Below are 15,472 nucleotides of genomic sequence, written 5' to 3' on the forward strand. Positions count from 1 at the left end.
TGGGGCTCTGAGGGACCCGATGTCAGGGATATGTCGTTGATACCTGGAAACCAGTCAGGGCCCTCAGAGTCCAGCCCTCCAGAGGACAATCGCCAATGGCATCACAGGCCACCTCCACCTCTGATGTACATCATGGAGAGAGACTGAGATGTAGTGGTAAGCAGCCTAAGCCTTAAGAAGTTGTAGTGGCACTAAGATGGCACAGGTGAAGGGCATCACTAGATAGATAGAATATTTAGGCACTTTAAAGACTCACAGTCAAAAGGTTTTACATTATCACTTATTTTGAAAGCACTATATTGGCAACATTACATTTTATTTTACCCCACACCTGTAACTACCTTGTTTCTGTTTAGTTTCTAGTAGGAATGTGCTTACCCTGACAGTCACCGGAAGGACCTTGCAAGTTGATGTCAGCGGGCAGGGCTCCTTAATGCACTGCTATTGAGACAACAAAGGTGCTAAAATAATTCACTGGCTACAACAGGTGGCATGTATTGGCAGCAATCTGCCATGGCATTCCCAGAACCCACGAGAGATTCCATCCCCACCCTACCCCATGCGCCCCAGGGCTCTGCATGGGGGTTTAGTCCTCCCTTACCCACCACCCAGACATTGCATACATGCTGGCACCTGGGCCCAAAGTTCAAGTAGGAATCTGACTAGTTTGCACCAGGGCATCATTACAATGATGCATAGCAAGTTGTCATCACCCTCCTGCCTGCCACATAAACTTGCTCACAGAGTACCCCGGCCCATCACTGGTGTTACAATGTTTCAAGAGATTGCAGGGATCCAAGGGATGGCAATGAAACCCACGTGCAGCAACACAGGCCCTAGTGACAAAAGCGCGGGGTGATCAGGGCCACCCTCGAATGCCTGATCCTTGCTGTGGCCAGCCATCCTGCACTTGGGTGGTGTTGCTCGTCCTCGTCCTCGTCCTCCTCTGCTGGACAGCCTCCTCACCAATGCCCTGACTGATGCAGGCTAGTGTGCTAAACACTTTCTTTACTACTCTGTTAATCATGATGCCGTTTTCAACTAACTCCTAGGTACCTCTCCTCAACACTCCCTAGGGCCCGACCATTCATTGTATAAGTCCTACCCTGTTTGACTTTCCAAAATGCAACAGTTCAACACTTACCTGTAAGTGCCAATCCTCAGCCCACATCCCTATCTGATCAAGATCTCTCTGTAATTTTTGATAACCTTCTTCGCTATCAACGGTACCTCCTAATTTAGTATCCTTTGAAAACTTACTAACCATGCCTTGTACATTCACATCCAAATCATTTGTATAAATAATGAATAATAATGGTCCCAATACTATCCCCTGAGGCACACCACTAAGAAGTCTCAACGCCAGGTTTAACTCCAACTAGTTTATTTGATAGTAATTCCACAAACTTTCGGAAACTGTGTTCCTTCATCCAGTGTGCGGAAGGGATCATGCACACCACTAGTCACAGGATTCCAATTCGAGAAACAACCATCGACCATCACCCTCTGCTTACTACCATCAAACCAATTTTGAAACCAATTAGCTAGCTCTGCCTGGAATAATAGTGACTTATTAACCTGCCATGTTAGCCTGCCATGCAGGACTTTGTCAAAGGCCTTGCTAAAGTCCATATAGACATCTACTGCTCTACCCTCATCATCCTCATAGTTACCTCTTTGAAAAACTCTAAGATTGGTCCGACATGACTTCTCATGCACAAAGCAGAAAATGCAGATGTATGGGATTGGGGGTAATCTAGGTAATTGGATCAGGAATTGGCTAGCAGATAGGAGACAGAGGGTGGTGGTTGATGGTAAATATTCGTCATGGAGTTCAGTTACGAGTGGTGTGCCTCAGGGATCTGTTTTGGGGCCACTGCTGTTTGTAATTTTTATTAATGATCTGGATGAGGGTATAGTTGGGTGGATTAGTAAATTTGCTGATGACACCAAAGTCGGAGGTGTGGTAGATTGTGAGGAAGGGCGTCATAGTTTGCAGGGAGACTTAGACAGGTTGCAGAGCTGGGCCGAGAGGTGGTGGATGGAGTTTAATGCGGAGAAGTGTGAGGTAATTCACTTTGGTAGGAATAACAGATGTGTCGAGTATAGGGCTAACGGGAGGACTCTGAATAGTGTGGATGAACAGAGGGATCTAGGTGTATGTGTACATAGATCCCTGAAAGTTGGGAATCAAGTAGATAAGGTTGTTAAGAAGGCATACGGTGTCTTGGCGTTTATTGGTAGGGGGATTGAATTTAGGAGTCGCAGCGTCATGTTGCAACTGTACACAACTCTGGTGCGGCCGCACTTGGAGTATTGTGTGCAGTTCTGGTCCCCACATTATAGGAAGGATGTGGAGGCTTTGGAGAGGGTGCAGAGGAGGTTTACCAGGATGTTGCCTGGTATGGAGGGGAGGTCCTATGAGGAGAGACTGAGGGATTTGGGGTTGTTTTCGCTAGAAAGGAGGCGGCTAAGAGGGGATCTTATTGAAACATATAAGGTGATTAGAGGTTTAGATAGGGTGGATAGTGATAGCCTTTTTCCTCGGATGGAGAAAGCTAGCACGAGGGGGCATGGCTTTAAATTAAGCGGAGGTAGTTATAGGACAGATGTCAGGGGTAGGTTCTTTACCCAGAGGGTGGTGAGGGATTGGAATGCCCTGCCTGCTGCAGTTGTAAATGCGCCTAGTTTGGGGGCATTTAAGAGATCCGTGGATAGGTTTATGGATGAAAAGGGATAGGTTTAGGTTAGAGGGTCATTGTTTTTTAACTGGTCGGTGCAACATCGTGGGCCGAAGGGCCTGTTCTGCGCTGTAATGTTCTATGTTCTATGTGCCATAACAAGTGTCTTACACAGTCAATTTTGAAAGTTACCTCTTGTGGAGTCTTTGAAGCAAAAATAGCTGCAGAGCCGCCTTTTTCTACATCAGGATAATCAGGAAACTTTCCGGTTGTGTTTCTGGATCAAAGAGTAAAATGTCAACACTTAATTAAAAAAACCATTTACTGATATACCTCTCAAATCTTCCATCAACTTCCTCTGCTCCAAGGAGAACTGCCATAGCTTCTCCAATCTAACCTGAAAATAAATTCCCTCATCCCTGAAATAATTCTGGTAAATCTCCCTTGCACCATTTCAAGAACTCTCACAACCTTCCAGGACTGGACACAATATCCTAATTGTTGTCAAACCTGAGCTTTGTAAATGTTCAGCATAAGTGACCATAGGGTCAGTAACTGTTTAACATCCATTTAACTGTAGAAATAAAGGATAAAAATTGCCTTGTTTTTTTAAATATGCATGTTATTGAAAATGTCATATACCAGTCAGAGCAACCATTTAGATTTAAATCCACTCCAAAAATAAAGCTATACAAGCAATGAGCTTATCCTGCATTTAAAACATTGCAACAGGATTCTATTAAAAGCATAAGAAAGAAATGTCTCCAGGTCACTGGATAAAGTTCCACCACAGAAGATATGGTTCCAGTTTTGGTTTTCCCAGACCAGTGCACAGGGAAGTGAGATTATTGAATTTATTTTTTAAAAAAACCCTTCACCCTGAAGACTATTGAGAGAAAAAAATGTTTCTCTCTGCAATCACATTTTCAGAAATCCAATATCTTTCCACCCACATCCTCCAAACATTCTACAGTTGATTAATTGCAGATGAAGTTCTGAGATAATAAACACTAAAGTGGGGAACAACTATCCTCAAGCGGTCTTCTGTAGCTCCTTTTTGTCAGTCAGGGATATGCAAATCTGAGGAGTAACACTACCACCAGCAATTGTAGCTTTGATTAAAGAATCCAATTCTTCATCTCCTCAAACGGTAAGCTGCAAGTGGTGAGCGGTAATGCATCTTCAAGTCTTTTGAAGCATTTAGGATGGCACAGTGGTTAACACTGCTGCCTCACAGTCTGCTCTGTCTGTGCAGAGTTTACAAGTTCTCCCGTATCTGCGTGGTTTTCCACTAGGTGTACCACACTCCAAACATGATTGGTCATGTTAAACTGCCCCTTAGTGTTGGGCGAATAATGGGTTATGGGATAGGATTTGGGTTGGCTTGTTGTCAGTGCAAGCTCAATAGGCCAAATGGCCTCCATCTGCACTGCAGGAAAAATATGGATCTCCTTTACAGTTAGGTACTCCAGAATGGCTACGTTGTAAATGGCCACCATGGCACCCAACCAACCATTGCTGGTGGTCCTTGACTTCAGTTGCTGGTGGAATACAGCTGACCAGTAACCGCACACAGCTTACTATTTGCGGAAAACCACTTTCGTCTTCATGTTATCGGAGTCTTCACCCACTTTATTGCCTCATGTTCTCTCCGTCTGTGGCTTCCATTCCATTTTTAATCAAACTGCTCAAAACCATCATGTTAGAAGAGTAAGTTTTTCTGCTACGAGCAGCATTCCTTGCAGTTAGGACTTGACACTTGCAATGCCATCTCATGATGCAAACCCTGTCTTGAATGAGATCATAGAATCCTACAGTGCAGAAGGAGGCCATTCAGCCCATCAAGTCTGCACCAGCCCTATCCCCAAAACCTCATGCATATACACTAGCTAGTCCCCCTGACACTAAGGAGCAATTTTAGCATAGCCAATCCACCCAACTAACACATCTTTGGACTGGGAGGAAACCGGAGCATCTGGAGGAAATCCGCGCAGACATGGCGAAGATGTGCTAACTCCACACAGACAATGACCCAAGCCAGGAATCGAACCCAGGTCCCTGGCGCTGTGAGACAGCAGTGCTAACCACTGTTCTGCCTGATGTAGACCAGCCTCAGGCTCTCATCCTAAAGTTCATTTTTTTTACAGAGTAATGGGTGCGTGGAACTTGCTGCCGAGGAGGTAGTGAAAGCGGAAACAACAGTGACTTTTAAGGGGCATTTTGACAAATACATGAACAGGATGGGAATAGAGGGACATGGTCCCCGGAAGAGTAGGGATATTAGTTCAGTCAGGCAGCATGGTCAGTGAAGACTTGGAGGGCTGTAAGGCCTGTTCCCACGCTATAATCTTCATTGTTCTTTGTTCATGTCTTGGTTCAGACACTGAAACTGAGGATACTTACTGGGGTATCGTTGCTGATGAGCTGTCCTCAGCCAAGGTTGTCCATTGAAGAATAAGGATTCATACCTTTCCCATCATACACTTCCAATTATAATTTCAACACATCTCTCTGGCAACACGCAAGAGGTGGATATGCCAGCGTTGGACTGGGGTAAACACAGTAAAAAGTCTGACAACACCACGTTTAAGTCCAATAAATCGGTTGGACTTAAACCTAGTGTTGTCAGACTTTTTACTGTGAACACTCAAGAGTCCAGAGACTAGTTGCATTTTGGCTGCCATTGCATGTAACTCATCTTATAATAGAATACCAACACTGAGTGAGAGCATGGCTGAACCATAGAAAATTACAGCTCAGAAACAGGCCCTTTAGCCCTTCTTGTCTGTGCTGAACCATTTTTTGCCTAGTCCCACTGACCTGCACTTGAACCATATCCCTCCACACCCCTCTCATCTATGAACCCGTCCAAATTTTTCTTAAATGTTAAAAGTGACCCCGCATTCACCACTTTATCCAGCAGCTCATTCCACACTCCCACCACTCTGTGTGAATAATTCCCCCCTAATATTCCCTTTAAACTTTTCTCCTTTCATCCTTAACCCATGCCTTCTGGTTTTTTTCTCCTCTAGCCTCAGTGGAAAAAGCCTGCTTGCATTCACTCTATCTATACCCATCAAAATCTTATACACCTCTATCAAATCTCCCCTCATTCTTCTACACTCCAGGGAATAAAGTCCTAACCTATTCAATCTCTCTCTGTAACTCAGTTTCTCAAGTCCTGGGAACATCCTTGTGAGCCTTCTCTGCACTCTTTCAACCTTATTCACATCCTTCCTGAAACTAGGTGACCAAAACTGTACACAATACTCTAAATTCAGCCTCACCAATGCCTTATATAACCTTACCATAACACTCCAACTTTTATACTCGATACTCCGATTTATAAAGGCCAATGTACCAAAAGCACTCTTTATGATCCTATCCACCTGTGATGCCACATTTTGGGAATTCTGTACCTGTATTCCCATATCCCTCTGTTCAACTGCACTCTTCAGAGTTCTATCTGAACTTCCAGATAAAAGTATTTCACACTACAAAATCAAAATGCTTGCAGTTCATCAGTGCATTAACATCCCTGTCCAGTGAGTTTCAATAAGTGCAATTTATTCAGAGTGATAGCATCTCCGTGAACCATCAATGTTTCTCAACTTTCCTAACCTTACTGCTAAAGCTTTGGTACAACCCCAATATCCACAGCAAAGGTGAAGACAGCTACCTGTCTGGAATGTCCTGATGCCTGTAATGAATGGGTGGATGTCCTCTACTGGTCAGAGGCCTGCAGCATCCAGCCTGATGAGGATTGCTTAGGGGTAGAAGAACCCTCAGTGTCCTGTGTTGTTGGAGTGGATAAAAACACAGGGGGCTGTATCCAGCTGACACTCATCCTCCCTCATGCTAACATGATTCCTGCAAGAGATGGGGCACCTGGATGCAGAACAAGATATTTCACACCCCCAGATCATCTTCATACTAACAGCGCCCATCAAGGTGTGGGGCCATGGAGTACAGGGCTGAATGCAAGTGATGGAACTGAGATTTATGCTAGGTTGCTGGGAGCTCTCCAGCAAGGTTCATCGCAGCCTTCTCAAATTCAGTGACGGCAATGATTTCAGCCATCCCTCCTCTGGTCAAGGCTCTCTTTAGTTTGTTGTGTTGTTGTTTTGTTTGTGTGCCATCTTTCCCTATCTAAAAATGAAACAAGTGCATTTGTTCAGAAGTTTGAAGAAGAAATTGGGTGAAATGCATGACCAGTATGTTTGGTGAGCCCTCCCCGGCAAGACCAGAGTACATAATGTGAGTAACATGAAAGATAAGATAATGGTGATGTGAAAATGTCCATGAGAGAATGAGTGTTGATATATGTCCTTCGCTCACGATTGTGTGAGCTCTGTGAAGACAGTCACCCTTTGACTACATGATGCCATGATGAGAGTTTAATATTGGAAGGAGCTGAGAGAAGACTTGTACTGGTGGATTGGATGGGATTATTCATCTGCTTCCTGTATTGTGAAATGCTTCTGATGCAGTTTCCACTCATCCTAGTCTCCTGGGCGTCAGTCTCCCAGACTGGCGAGGTGAAGTTGGTGTGCTTGCTGGATCCGTCGCTTGGGTAGAAGACACGTCTTTGTCCCCAGACTTTTTGAATCAAGGCCACAAGGGCATGGTGGTTGAATGGGGGTGCAAACTGCTCTTGAGACAGCTAGCCTTATGCTTTTGCATTCCAGGCATCCTGCATAGCTTTGTGAAGGCAGGTGGACAGGACAGATGATACAGGTGCTTTGCAGTTGCACATAAATGCGATGATCAAATCTTTGCACCCACAAGCTGACGATGGGTAGCAAATCAGCCAGGTGACTTGGAGAGATACCTTTTCATACAAAATTAATTAAGCTCCAAGTATGGGATGAAGGATAAGTTCACACCATTCTGGCCAGTAGAAACAGTATTGTTGGACTGCCACCACCACTTAGACAAAAACAATGGAGAATTCTGCCCTAGTGTTCTGCATTAGGCCTTAATAGATAACCCTCAGAAGGAATTGGAAATAGGTTGTCAAAGGTCCATTTCTAGTGCCTGGAACCCAATAGCAGTACTACAAGAGGTCCTCATGAGCAGTCAAGGTCTGTGCTTCTCAATACATCACATCCCCATCACCCCCATTCTGGGAGGAATTTTACAGCCTCATTCGACCTGAGACTGGAAAATCCCACCCAAGGTCAACAGACCTTCCCATTGTCCACCCCTCAACCGCTCTGATTCCTGTGGCGGGCAGGGCGATAGAATTGCAGCAATAATATCTAAATACTTCACATTACCCTCATCTTTTTACTAACTCTGCCAGCTTTACACCCAGCTCTCATTTACTTCCAACTATTCAGTTTTGGCAGCTAAATCATCAAATATTGTGCAAATTAATTTTTGGCACACGGGAGCACTGCAAAGCCTGAGGAGGACAACTATGCATACATCTCCTGAGCCGTTATAGATTCACAGAGATCATCTGCGATACCTTGTATCTGTCATCACTGAGAATATCCAGGATGGCCATGTGTTCCTGCCTATGCTTCTTCCCAACTAACTTCAGCTGGCATGATAGGCAAGCTACAGATGGTGTCACCATAGACTGGTTGTTTTTCATCACACAGTGGGTGACATGGTGGCACAATGGTAGCACTGCTGCCTCACAGCGCCAGGGACCCGGGTTCAATTCCAACCTTGAGTGACTGACTGTGTGATGTCTGCATGTTCTCCCCATGTCTGCGTGGGTTTCCTCCAGATGCTCTGGTTTCCTCCCACACTCCAAAGATGGGTTGGGTTGATTGGCCATGATAAATTGCCCTTTAGTGTTCGGGGAACTAGGAGGGTAAATAAGTGGAGTTACAGGAATAGGACCTGGGTGGGATTGTTGTCAGTGCAGGCTTGGTGGGCCAAATGGTTTCCTTCAGCATTGTAGATTCTACGATTGTACCTGCCTTCAAACCCACCTTCCCCTCTAATTTTACCCAAAAATGGCTGCTTGCTCAGCCACAGAAGGAAGAAAGAAAACACACGGATTAAGAGGAATGTCACTCCATCTCTGACTTGCAGCCACCAGCTCATATACAGCACATACATCATAAGCTAGCGCAGAGTTGACTGGGATCTTCCAGCACCTCCTTCCACTGGGATCTTACAGTCTACTGAAAGTCAATGGACTTTTGGCTGACCACCACACATTACACTGGAAAAATCACAGCTATTGTGTCATTTCATACAAGTGGACAATAACAATCATTGCAGCAGATAGGCCAAAAGTGGAAAATAGTTGGTGTTTCAGCTCACCAGAAGAACATAAGAACATAAGAACATAAGAAATAGGAGCAGGAGTAGGCCATCTAGCCCTTCGAGCCTGCCCCACCATTCAATAAGATCATGGCTGATCTGTTGTGGCTCAGTTCCACTTTCCCGCCCTCTCCCCATAACCCTTAATCCCCTCTCTTATCAAGAACCCATCAACCCGCTTCTTAAAAATATTTAGCGAGGCAGCCTCCACCACTTCAACGGGCAGAGAATTCCAGAGACTCACCACCCTTTGAGTGAAGAAGTTCCTCCTCAACTCCGTTCTAAACCGCCTCCCCTTTATCTTGAGGCTGTGCCCCCTAGTCCTACTGTCTTTTTTGAGCGGGAAGAGTCTCTCCACCTCTATCCTATCCATCCCATTCATCATCTTATACGTCTCAATGAGATCTCCCCTCATTCTTCTAAACTCTAACGAGTACAAGCCTAGTTTATTCAGCCTCTCCTCATAGCTCAATACCAGGTAAATTCTGGTAATAGGTGAGGGCCTCAATGGGTGGCATTTGGAGGGTGTTATTCAGTATGCAGATCAAAATGCTGGATGCACTGGCTGGTCCAGCAGACTGCATCCTATCACTGTCAAAAATAGTGATATTTGAACAGGAGTTTGATACAAGTTGTTAAAGAGGGTTTAGGATAATCTCAAGTTTTGAGAAGGTAGAATGCAGGAGACCTGCCAGGTGTGCAATAACAAAGGGACAAATGAGGGTTTCAGCTGAAACCAGGGTGATGTCGGGCAGCATAGTGGCACACTGGTTAGTGCAGATTCACAATTCTGGCCTTGGGTAACTGTCTGTGTGGAGTTTGCACGTTCTGTCTGTGTCTGTGTAGATTTCCTCCAGGTGCTCCAGTTTCTCCCCACAATCCAAAGATGTGCAGGCTAGGTGGATTGGCCATAGTAAATTGTGTCTTAGTGTCCGAAGATATGGACATTCGGGGAATTAGTGGGGTAAATACATAGGGCTGCGGGAAAAGTGTCTGGATGGTATGTTCATTTAGAGAGCTGGTGCAGAATCAATGGGCCAAATGGCCTCCTTCTGCCTTGTAGGGATTTTATGATATTTGTGAGATAGAAATAGGTGGTCTTGTTGTGAATATGCGTTTGAAATTCTCCGTGTTAGATACGACACCAAGGCTGCAAGCAAGTTGGTTTAGTCTCAGACTGTTGCTCGGAAGAGATTGAAGCCTGTTGCTAAGGATCATTGTTTTTGGTCCCCACTCCAAACTATGGTTTCAATGGGTGGCACAATAGTTAGCATTGCTGCCTCACAGCGCCATGAACCCTGCTTTCAATTCCGGCTTGGGTAACTGTGTGGAGTTTGCATGTTCTCCCCGTGTCTGAGAGAGTTTCATCTGGGTGCTCCAGTTTTCTCCCACAGTCCAAAGATGTGTGGGTCAAGTGGTTTGGCCGTGCTAAATTTCCCTTTAGGGGATGAGCAAGGCAAATGTATGGAATTATGGGGATAGGGCCTGGGTGGAATGTTGTCCGTGTAGGCTCAATGGGCTGAATGGCCTCCTGCACTGTAGGGGTTCTATAATTCTATGATATTTGGAGGATATTTTGTCCATTAAATACCAAGAAGTATTCTGATAATTTAACAAAAGTGAAAGATATGGTGATGAGGTGAGTTAGGTGACATCTGTATACACATGAAACCAAATAATGTGCACGTCATGCTTCAGATTTGGTATCATATTCATGTTACTTTTGGAATTCCAAAAGTAACAGCCAAAAATATTCTGATTAAGTACTGAGAATTTTAACGTAATAGTTCCAGCAATGTTTTAAAACGAGAAGGAACAAAGACAGATATTGGAAACTCATTGATCTGTTTCCCTTACCGACATTCTATAAACCATTGTCGGATCTGTTCCTGCAGGGTTTCTTGAATATCCAGTCCTTCCACTGCTCGCACTTGCTCTTTTATAGTAAGTAAGGCTTCCTGGTATTCCACCTCATGTGCTTCCTGCACCACATTCCGTTGCAGAGCTATTTTCTGAGCTTGCAACTGAGCAGGGCTAGGCTTTTTGAAATTGGGTGGTTGCACCTGAAAAAACAAACGTCTGTTGTATAATTACAGTATTCTAATTACCGCGTACGGCAGACAACCAAACACAAGGTACCCACGTCGCTCAACTCAAGCAACTGTCGGGGCAGATTCATGAGAACCATCATTTTATACTTAAAATCTCTTTAGTGAGACACGCTGCCAAAAATACAAAAGTCAATAGATATAGCTGAAAAAGATTGGCATAAAAAAGTTTCAGACACATTTAAGAAAATTCTAATTCTGCATAACGCGTAACTTAGCCATTTCGTTGTCACACAGATTTATAATTGTAATTGCATCACTATATGTGGTAAATACAAACAATGTAGCAACAGACTTGGTTAAACAATTTACAAAATTAAGTCGTGTGACAATTTTTTAAAAAACTTAAAGAGCAATATCCACAATTTAGATTACTCCCTGCAAAGCAGTTTACTTTGTTTAATAAGGCATAGTCCCTACTGGGGAAAATTGACAGCAGTTGCCATCATTTGGGCCCCAACAGAATTCATTAAAAAAAATGGAGCATGACAACTTCTTGCCAGCTGTCCCCAGCATACCCTCTAATTCCATCTTTTAACTCTCATTCTATGCTATTAAAACTTAACTCTAACACCTTTAAACTTTCTAATAATGTTTCTACACCCTAGCTGCGGCTGTAACACTATATTCTACACTCTCTCCTTTCCTTCTCCCCAATGTACTCTATGAATGGTATGTTTCATCTATATAACACTCAAGAAACAATACTTTTCATCGTATCTCAATACATGTGACAACAATAAATCAAATCAAATTATATGACATCAACTGCACTCAAAAGCAATCTAGCCATCGTTTCACATAATCAGTGTTACATACTGCAGAAGAGGCCATTTGGCTCATCAAGTCTGTACCAACATGTGAGAAACATATGACCTACCTAATCCCATTTACTAGCATATAGCCCATAGTCATCAATGTTATGGTGTGCCAGCTGTTCATCCAGGTACTTTTCCAAGGATGTGAGGCATCCTACCTCTACCACCCTCCCAAGCAGCACATTACAGACTGTCACCAACCTCTGGGTAAAGCAGCTTTTCCTCACATCTGCCCCAAACCTGCTACCCCTCATCCTAAACTTGGGTCCCTTCAACTAACGTGTCTCCTTATCCATCCTGTCCAGGAGGAGAGATATCAGCACAGATGATGTGGAAGGATGTGGTAACTAAGTCTGTAGATGAAGGTAGAGCTGTTGATGTCGTATACATGGATTTTAGTAAGGCATTTGATGTGGTTCCCATGGTAGGCTCATGAAGAAAATGAGGTGGTATGGGATAGAAGGAATAACTGATTGGATAAGTAACTGGCTATCTCATAGAAGACAGAAGGTAGTGATGGATGGAAAATTTTCAGACTGGAGGCCAGTTACCAGCGGTGTACCATAGAGATCAGTGCTGGGTCCTCCGCTATTTGGGATTTTTATCAATGACTCGGAAGAGGGGGATGAACGCATATTGGTTAAAGGGTCCAGGATGAAAGAGACTCCGTGGAGTGGGGCAGCACAGCGGCACCAGTAAAGCACATAGGACTGGGGGTAATATATTGAGGTGGATAGAAAACTAAATTTGCACATAAGAAACAATTAATAGGAATAAACAGGTCTTTTTCCAAATGACAGGCTGTGACGAATGGAATGTTAGTTGGCGGCATGATTGCACAGTGGTTAGCACTGATGCCTTACAGCACCAGGGACCCAGATTCAATTCTGGCCTTGGTGACTGTCTGTGTGGAGTTTGCACATTCTCCCCATGTTTGGGTGGATTTCGTCCCACAGTTCAAAGGTGTGCATATTAGGTGGATTGGCCATGATCAATGTGTGGGGTCCCAGAAATAAGGTGCAGCATGGGCCTCAGTATTTGCACCTTTGGAGGGTTAGTGCAGACTCAACAGGGTCCTTATGCACTGTACGGATTCTATGGACGCAGAGGCTGAAAGGTCAGGGGTTAAGACAGAGGGACTGAATGCACAGGGCTGAAGGGTCTGAGAATGGAAGCACAGTGGTCAAAGCAGCTGAGGATGAGTGCAAGTTGGCTGAAGGCAATGGGCTGGAGCTTCTGCACTGAAGGCATGTTGACTGGATGGTCTGGGGATAAAGGCACAGGGACTATACAGGGGTGGGGCAGAATGCACAAAAGCTTAAAAGATCCTTGGCTGAAGACACAGGGGACAAATGTCCAAGGCTTGAGACAAAGTGGCTGAAGGCACAGTGTCTTGCACTGGGCTCAAATACACACACGTTTAAGGATCCAAGGGTTGAAGGCACAGTGACTGAATGACTTGGGGCTGAATGGTCTGTGCCAATGGCATATTGACTGAAATGCTTGGGCAGAAGGCAGTTACTGAATGGTTTGGGGTTTAAGACACAGTGACTGAAGACTCTCAGGACAAAGCCACAGGAACTAAAGGGTCCAGAGCAGACCGAAGACAACAGGAGCTCAGGACAAAATGGCTAAAGGTCCAGGGCTGAAGAGCCTGAGGCAAAAGACACTGCGGCGGAAGGCCCAGGCGCCGAGGGGCCTGCGGCGGAAGGCCCAGGCGCCGAGGGGCCTGCGGCGGAAGGCCCAGGCGCCGAGGGGCCTGCGGCGGAAGGCCCAGGCGCCGAGGGGCCTGCGGCGGAAGGCCCAGGCGCCGAGGGGCCTGCGGCGGAAGGCCCAGGCGCCGAGGGGCCTGCGGCGGAAGGCCCAGGCGCCGAGGGGCCTGCGGCGGAAGGCCCAGGCGCCGAGGGGCCTGCGGCGGAAGGCCCAGGCGCCGAGGGGCCTGCGGCGGAAGGCCCAGGCGCCGAGGGGCCTGCGAATAAAGGGTCCACAGCAGCTCAAGGAGCGGCGGCTGATAGGGTTCTGTACTCAAATCTTGGGATAATATTTTGTCAAATTACATTGAAAGCACTGAGCGATGCGAGATGGGAAGCAAAGTTGGATTCAGTTTAAGCTCTGCAATAAAAGCTTCATTGGGTGATTAACATTCTAGAAAAGCTGGAACTTGAATCAAAAGATGGCAAAATTTGTTGAAAGGCACAAGCCCTGTCAGATGAAATACAGGTTATGGAATTTCTGACTTGTGTGGTTATCGAGCTCCTGTTGTCGGTAATCAATCTTGATTACTTTTGGGCTGTAAACACTTTCTGGAATTTGGTTGTCCTTCACCCTAGGAGTAAAATTTAGAATTAGTAGACACTTCTGCTGGAATGACTTTTGCATCATTCTCATGTGGTATAATAGCAAAGACACAATCATCAGGCAACTCAGATTCAAATACATCTTTCGGAGTAGTATTCACAACACCAGGCATTAAAGAAGTCAGCACTTCTGGAGATGATTCAGAGAAATAATTTGGAAATGACAACAGTTGGTCAGCATGGTACCAAACTAGTTCATCGTGTTTTAATGAGGAGCTGCAGGAAGTCAGCATTAGAAGAGAAATGATTTTAGGAAAATTGATGGGATTGAAGGTGAATAGATCTCCAGGTCCTGATAATCTTCATCCCAGAGTAGTTAACAAAGTGGCCCTGAAAATAGTAGATCCATTGGTGGTTATTTTCCAAAATTTTTTGGACTCTGGGATAGTTCATACATGTTGGAGGATAGCTATTGCCCGCTATTCAAAAAGGGAGGTAGAGAGAAAACAGGAAACTATAGACCAGTGAGCCTCACGTTGGTACTGGGGAAGTTGCTAGAATCCATTATCAAGGATTTCATAACTCAGCATTTGGAAAGCAGTGGAATAATCAGATAATAATAATAATAATAATAATAATAGTCGGCATGGATTTACAAAAATCATGCTTGATGAATCTATTGGAATTCTGAGGATGTAACTAATAGAATTGACCGAGGAGAACCAGTAGATGTAGTTTATTTAGACTTTCAGAAGGCTTTCAACAAGGTCTCACACAACTGACAACTATGTAAAATTAAATCGCATGGAATTGTAGGTAATATCTTGAGACAGATAGAAACCTGGTTACAGATAGGGGGCAAAGAGTTGACATACATGGATCATCTTCTGATTGCAGAACCCCACTAGGCAGTGACTGCCAGGAATCTGTGCAAGGACTCTAATTGTTCACATTTTATATTAATAATTTGGAAATGGGAACTGAATGTATTATCCCCAAATTTACAGGTGATACAAAGTTTGGGTGGGAGGGTGAGCTGTGAAGAGGATGCAGAGAAGCTTCAGCATGATTTGGCCAGGCTGAGTGAGTGGGCATCTGCATGGCAAAGAGCAAAGAAAATTACAGCACAAGGGCAGGCCCTTTGGCTCTCCAAGCCTGCACTGACCATGCTGAGCCTGACTGAACTATAACACTCTTCCCTTGTGGGGACCACATCCCTCCATTCCCATTCTATTCATGTATTTGTCAAGACCCTTAACAGTCATGATGTCAGATGTAGTATA

General features: G+C 44.8%; 1 protein-coding gene across 3 annotated transcripts in view; it reads right to left on the reverse strand.

Moving 5' to 3' along the window:
• The window catches only part of LOC145349811 (dynein regulatory complex subunit 11-like), a 207,466-nt gene that overhangs the window by 152,872 nt on the left and 39,122 nt on the right, over positions 1–15,472 (reverse strand). For all 3 annotated transcript variants that reach the window (XM_080198356.1, XM_080198355.1, XM_080198357.1), the window contains 2 exons: positions 10,824–11,029; positions 2,874–2,958 (listed from right to left, as the gene is read on the reverse strand). In XM_080198356.1, the coding sequence (XP_080054482.1) occupies positions 2,874–2,958; positions 10,824–11,029 (291 nt within the window). The remainder of the gene's footprint in view (positions 1–2,873; positions 2,959–10,823; positions 11,030–15,472) is intronic.

This window comes from Carcharhinus amblyrhynchos, chromosome 11 (genome assembly GCF_965287045.1).
Source record: "Carcharhinus amblyrhynchos chromosome 11, sCarAmb.v2.hapA, whole genome shotgun sequence".
Taxonomy (NCBI): Eukaryota; Metazoa; Chordata; class Chondrichthyes; order Carcharhiniformes; family Carcharhinidae; genus Carcharhinus; species Carcharhinus amblyrhynchos.